This window comes from Camelus ferus, chromosome 13 (genome assembly GCF_009834535.1).
Source record: "Camelus ferus isolate YT-003-E chromosome 13, BCGSAC_Cfer_1.0, whole genome shotgun sequence".
In the NCBI taxonomy this organism is placed as follows: Eukaryota; Metazoa; Chordata; class Mammalia; order Artiodactyla; family Camelidae; genus Camelus; species Camelus ferus.
Window position 1 is genome coordinate 17,193,821 of NC_045708.1, and position 7,224 is coordinate 17,201,044.

The window sequence follows — 7,224 nt, forward strand, 5'->3', positions numbered from 1 at the left end:
TGAACTCGTCTGTTCTGGGAGTGGGAGGGTAAGGTGAATTGAGAAGACAAAGGATTAGACGTGATGAAAGAAGATCTGCCTTTTATTCCGTATTCCTTTCTAATGATGTTCCCACCTGCCCTTCGCTAAGTCACTAACCTTGACTTTCCAGATATACAGGGGTGTCTCTGTCCTGCTTCTCTCTGAATCATAGCAGGCACAGCATCTTAATCTATTTTGCTAAAGAGGCCTCCAATTCAGTGTTGTAAGTTGAACCCTCTAACCTGACCTCTGCTTTTCATGTTATTATAAAATAGTGCTGTTTTTGGCTTATTGTGTATTATAAGACAGAGCAAAAACTTCAGGCTTCCCTGCTTGGATTGTTTGGATTGGAGTTTCTCAACACATTTCATGGATATAAATCCAAATATTTTTATGGGAGCAGGACTTAAAATTGAGGGCAAGAATCTCTATCTTGGCAAGATTTTCTTCTCTAGATTTGAAATAATAGGTTTGCCTTTTCTCATCCATTTTTACAATTTAAACATCAGCTGTGTTGTGCCATGATATGTTTGTATGTGGGGCATTTAGTTATTAGCAAATTTTTACAGATACCATTATCTGAAATTTTTATGCTTGTTTTTATATTTATCTATAATTTTATCCATAAATTTCTTTTATCTTATCTCTCTCCCCCATGTAAATAAACTTCAGGAGAGCAGAAACCTTGTCTATTTTGTTCTCCAGTGCTTAGTGTCGATTAAGCATTTGACAACACTTATTGACTGAAAGAATAATGTTTCTACTTTGGACTTGGGTGGTTTTCCTTCTTAAAGTACCTCCCTCTTTCTTTCAGCATTGGAGAGGGGTCTCTTGAAGACACTGCAGAAACTGGATGAGTATCTGAATTCTCCCCTCCCTGATGAAATTGATGAGAATAGTATGGAGGACATTAAGTTTTCCACACGTAAATTTCTGGATGGCAATGAAATGACACTAGCTGATTGCAACCTGCTGCCCAAACTGCACATTGTCAAGGTAGGCCTGCAGGGTCACGTTGCTCTGATACCTAGTACCTCTTTGCTAAGACAGCCCTTCCTCTGTGTGCAGAACTTTGTTGATCTTTTGACATATGACACACACTATTTAGAATCCCCCAAATAGTGTAACTTAATGCTGTCAGGACAATAGGTGAAACACCGTAGGGTTAATTAAATGGAAAATTATGTCTTAAAATTGAGGCATATGAAAAATAGGAATTTGTTTTCTGTGACTGCATAAAAATTTAAAGATGTAACTTTGAATTGGTTGCTACACTGACAATATATGATTAAGCTTTGTTCTATGATCACCTACCTGGCTTTTTCTGTTCAAGGCAGACAGTATTTATTGAGCATTTATTGTGTGAGACACTTTGCTGAATAGGATAGTTGTGCAACAAAGATCAAGATCAAGGAAAACAGGGATCTAAACTAGTGTGTATGTTTTAAAGTATTTATCTTGTGATTACACTTGGCTGTTTCTCTGGATGGCCAAGGCAGGCATTTGCAGTCACTGCTTCTGAATCTCTGGTGTCGTTTGCAGTTATTATTTAAAACTCTAGTTGGTATGAAGGTGACAGACTTATTTTCAAGTAGAAGCAGTTCTCAGAGATTCACAGAATTAATTTGCCCTAAAATCAGAGATATGTCTGGTTTATAAGACATGGGATATAAATGTTAACTTTTGATCTCTTTGTATTTCAGGTGGTGGCCAAAAAATATCGCAACTTTGATATTCCAAAAGGAATGACGGGCATCTGGAGATACTTAACTAATGCTTATAGTAGGGATGAGTTCACCAATACCTGCCCCAGTGATAAGGAGGTTGAAATAGCATATAGTGATGTCGCCAAAAGACTTACCAAATAAAACAGTACTTCCGAGAGAGATGTCTTGACATCTTCCCCTGACTAAGACCATGCTTTCCCTAACAGACTGCTCCTCTTCCTATACAGTAGAAATTTTACTTTGCATGAACATGCAGTTATTCCAGACTAGGACAAAGGATAGACCAGGTATAGTAGCTATCTTTACATATATACTCCTAAGCAGTATTATTTTAAAAATCTTTTACCCCGCCTACCTCCCCGACCTGGTATCCTCCTCTCCTCTATTTGCAGTCACTCCATCACAAGCTCTTCACTTTAAAGGTAGTTTGCCGTCTCTCTAGAGCCCTCACCACTGTATCCATTCACTGTGTGTAGATGGCAGAACTTTTGAGGTGCGTTGTTTAACTGTTAAAACAGTAACCATGACCTCATCAGTCAGGCCCAAACTGGTGCATAATGCATGGTACAAGGAATATTTATGTATTTTTTGGAAGTTTATAATATTTAGTAAGAGTATATGAAGGGGTTGCTACTGTATCAAAATACTGCTTCAATTCGGTCTATCCTGGATGTGTACTAAAGGACGCTACCACCAGAGGAGACAGCCTTCCACAGAAAGTCACTACAGATTTTGCTATTTTACTTTGTACATGGATTTTTTACTTTTGCCTAAAAACATTTATATTTCATACCAATTAGAACACCTGACACTATGTAGAAGCTAAAAGTTTAGAGAGAGGAATATTTTCAAGATCTTCCTCAAGCATTTTAGCCATATAAGAGAAACCAATGGGCACCTGACACTCTCTGTCTAAATATATTGTTGGTTATATGTATTTTGCCCAGTGCCATTCATTTGGAACATTATTGCTTTTTTCCTTTATTTTAAAAAACTCCTTTTTTAGGTAAGCATAGGTCTTGCTGTTTGTAGATCTTTTGAGCAACACTACATAAATTGATAATTAGTTGATTTAGCTATAGCAGTACAGTGATTAGTAATGTAAAAATTAACCTAAGGAATGTAGCGTGGGTTTGTGAAAATATCAAGTAGAATGTTTCTAAAGTGTATTTAATGTGGATAATCCAAAGAATGAATTATCCATCCTACATTAAAAATGAGAAAAAAGACACAGATTACCATTCCACTTCCACTGACTGTTAAGACTTTGGGTAGAGGATGGTTCACTTCTTTTGGACTAAATTATAGTTGTTAAGGTGACTACATATTTACTGCAGTTTTGCCTAATCTCAATCACTGCACTTCCTTCAATTAAATTTTTCTGCAGCTACATTGAGGAATAGCACTCTGCATGTTTGTTTTGTTTCTTAAATTGAAGTCCTAAAGCAGGAATTATTTGTGTTGTAACAAGGGAGGATGAACTTGGTAAAAATAAAACAAAGTTTGCTATGTATTTATTCATTAAAAAAAAAAAAAACAACACCCAGCAACTTTTTAAGTACTACTCCAAAGACTGGTTGTGACTATAATAATGTTTTTGTAATTTTTTATACCTAACTTGTTTACGAAATGCTATTTCTCATAGGCTGTTTTTGGAAATTTTAAGTATATTGCTTTAAAATGGCAATATTTTCTTCCTCTTGATATGCTAACATTTACTAAGCACTGACTTTATGAGAGCAGTCTGATTTTTAAAAGCATTCTGCATTTTGAAGCCCATCACTAATTAGCTTGGTATAGAAAGATAGGGAAAGCTCCATATTGTATCCATTTGGCTCAGGGAGATTTCTTTGTCTTACTTTTCTTAGAACTCCTTCCTGCTGATCAAAAGTTTGAGTGCCCACCTTTTTGTAATTAAATATTGGATGATTTTATCTGGTTCAAAGAACAAGCACTGTTGGGTTATCTATTGAAAAATTCTATGACAGCAGCTTCTGTGGGTGAAAATGTCACACCTGCGCCAGTACACGGCCAGCCATCTTCACTTCCCACTGACTTGTAAATCAGTGGTGACTTGGCATTCAGGTGATGATACTGAATCTTGCCTCATAGCTTAAAGTATGAAAAAGATTCAAGAGAAGGGAGGTGGGTATCTGTTCTTACAAGTGAATGGCAGACTTAAGTGGTGCAGAGGAGAAGGCTAATGGGGAAAGAGCTGCATTCCTCAAAACAGAGAGAAGAAAGATACATTCTGAAACTCAATTCTGAAGTCTTTTTACTCTGGATATTGATTTTTCTTAAAATTTATCTTGTGATTACACTTGGCTGCCTCTCTGGATGTCTGAGGAAGGCTGTCTTTCTGTTATAATTTTGATGAAGGCAGGATTATTTTTCTCTGTAGAAAGGCAGATCTTATTACTTTATCAGGGAGGTTTAGTCAAATGGGATGAGATTGGCAAATGGACAAAAGCTAGTAAAAAGATGATCCTAGAATGTGCTTTCTAACGTATCTTGCATTTGTGGACAGAGGATAGCTTAAAACCTTGGGAGATTTGGGACATGAACGTTTTCATAGCAGTTCATGTAATGTATGGGTTAACATAATAGAAGTCATCTGATATTATTTCTGCAACTACTAAGTTATTTCCCCCTTCATTTAAACCCCTCTTGTTCCCCTTAAACAAGGAGATTAGAGTCTGACTGGAAGATCTTACTAATTTCCAAGGGATTCTGATAATTTTTTGTGTTCAGCAGTTGGAAAGTGCTCTACTATTTTGGTTGATATAACTTCCATTTTTTAAAATGTAGATGCAGATTTTCTATACAATTCTATTATTTTCTTTTACCAGGATTGTTGACTTCTGTGATAAAATTCATGTAAGACTTTATTTCTTGGTATCTTTGGCTTATACAGCTTATCCCTGAGCAATCTGTATACAATGAAGAGGTTTCTGACATTTATTCTTACACTAAGTTGTTTGACTCTAGAATTTAGGAATATTTACTTCTGTTGAGTTTTGACTCTCTCCAGAGTTGCATGTAGATAGCTTTTATTGCTGTGCATTAAAAATACCCACTTAGAAAGTATCTACAAGGTAAAAATGAGAAGAAATAGAAATGTATTTTTTCAGGAACATTTTGATACACATTTCATCAAGTTTATTGATTAACCAATTTCTTACACTGGTTATAATCAGCATTTGATTCAAAGAGAGGGACTCATTCATTATTGATTTACTGTATGTTCTTTTTTATTCCATCCTTTTCAAATTACCAAGGTTGGGGCTGTCAAAATTATATTTTTGTCATGGAAAAACACTTCAACCCCCCCCAAATCATAATGTTGAACACAATTGGAGTATTTTCTTTAGAATTACTTGAAAAGACAAATGAAAGCTTATTATAGAAAGCTTGTATTTTCTTTTCTCTTTCTGGAACCAGTATATTGCTGGCAGCTATTGTATTAAAAAAATAAAGTATATTTTCACTATCATAAAAGGTTCTTTCTTCCCCTCATGAAAATAAATAACAACTTGTGTTAAAAGTGTTTTTATTTGAGACTACTGTCTTTTCATAAGTGGGCAGTTCAGCACATTTAATAGATTAAAGGAGAAAACCCTGTGATCATCTCAATAGGTACATAAAATAACTTGATAAAAACTTCCACGATACCCATTCTTAGCAAAATAGGACCAGAGATTAATTTTTTTTAACCCAACAAAGACACCTGCCAAGAACTTACAGGAAATCTCACATGAGTCCTCTTGTTGAAGTCAGGAATAAGACAGGGTCGCCTTCATTCACAGCTGTTATTCAGCTACTTTCCACAGCTGCTTTATTAGAGGCATCTTAAGTCAATGCAGTGAAATCAGCAAGAGGAATAAGGAATCGGAAAGAATCGACCAAATTACTTCTCTTCTGCAGATGATGCGTTTATATAAAAGAAATCTAAAATACCCTACTATTAGAAAATAAAATTCAGATGCTTACCAGATACATGACTGAAACAAAAATCAGTATAATTACTGTATACTAATATTAATCACATTAAAAATGAATAAATTAGTAACATTGGTTTCTTCTGGAAGAAAACTGGGTGACTGAGAAAAATGGATGGGAAGTTGTCAATGTATACTTTGAGCATTTAGAAATTTGCACCATAAGTATATTACCTATTCTAAAAAATAAAAAGTGCTTTAAAAGATAGACTGTAAAATATTTAGGATCAAATCTAATAAAGAATGTGCAATTCCTTTATGGAGAAAAGTACAAAATACTATCAATGGGCCTAACAGAAATCTGCTCAATAGACAGGTGTACTGTGCTCATGGATGGAGAGCTTAAAAGCATAAGAATTGCACTTCTGTCTTAAGTAGTTTATAAATACAGTACATTTTTCCCAGTAAAATCCCAAGAGGGTTTTTTTGGGAACCAGATAAATGGATTTAAAACATTCATATGGAAGAATTATGCCTCCCAAACAGCCAACTTATATCTGGAGTGGGGCGGGAAAAGAAGGTAACTTGCCTGACAAGATGTAACGACTTAAGCTTATAGGGACTGCTGGGGAGGATACAGTAGGTCACAGCGACACAACACTCCTGCTGCGAGTACTGAGAAGAACTAGTTTAAAACACCAGAATAATCTTAAACATTGGAAAACTGTGGGAGTAATAAGGGGTAAACGAATTGGAATTTCAGAAGAGGAAGCCTTTCTGAGGTGAAGTGATGGTCTGGCCATTTTCTCCTCTAGGGGCATTTGCTGATTCTGGGCCTGGAACTGAGGATTGGGTTTGGTCCATGCCAAGTAAAACATACTTTTTTTTTTTTTTTTTTTTTTCTTTTTCAACTGGGTAAAACAAATCACAAGGCTTTTGGTGACAGGGCACACTGGAAACCTGAGGCTCCTTAAATACATGACTGGTTTTCTCACAAGACATTTGCTGAGTTCCAGAGCTCTACATGCCCTGCTAGAAGCTAAACCCACAGCTTCCAAAAGGCAGAGTGAAATCTCCCACAATCACACAATACTTAGGAGACAAAATTTCATTAGAGGCAGGGCTTACCTGAAACACAGAAAGCAGCTTCAGCTTAGTGGTTGCCTGTCACTGGTGGTGGGGGTGGGAATTAACCGCAAACAGGCATGAGGGCTCCGTTCTAAAGATGGATTGTAGATAAGGGTCTAGTATCCAGAACATTATAATTCATACAACTCAAATTATAAAGTAAAAAATGAGCAAGAATTTAAATAGACACTTCTCCAAAGAAGATATACATGTGGCCAATAAACACAGAGAAGCTTAACACTACTAGTCATTAGGGAAGTGTTAAAAAAACACAAAAAATACCTTCCGTGATAGCTATAATCAGGACAATTCTGTGTTTGCCATGATGTGGAGAAATTAGGCAAATTTCTCATACACTGCTGGTGGGTATGTAAAATAGTGCAGCCACTTTGGAAAACAGTTTGGCAGCT

General features: G+C 36.0%; 1 protein-coding gene across 1 annotated transcript in view; it reads left to right on the top strand.

Annotated features, from left to right (window-relative positions):
• The window catches only part of CLIC4 (chloride intracellular channel 4), a 65,434-nt gene extending 60,139 nt beyond the window's left edge, over nucleotides 1-5,295 (top strand). Inside the window, exons 5-6 of the mRNA XM_032495514.1 lie at nucleotides 836-1,017; nucleotides 1,725-5,295. Of these exons, the coding sequence (XP_032351405.1) occupies nucleotides 836-1,017; nucleotides 1,725-1,889 (347 nt within the window). The 3' untranslated portion in view covers nucleotides 1,890-5,295. The remainder of the gene's footprint in view (nucleotides 1-835; nucleotides 1,018-1,724) is intronic.
• Nucleotides 5,296-7,224: the final 1,929 nt, after the last annotated feature.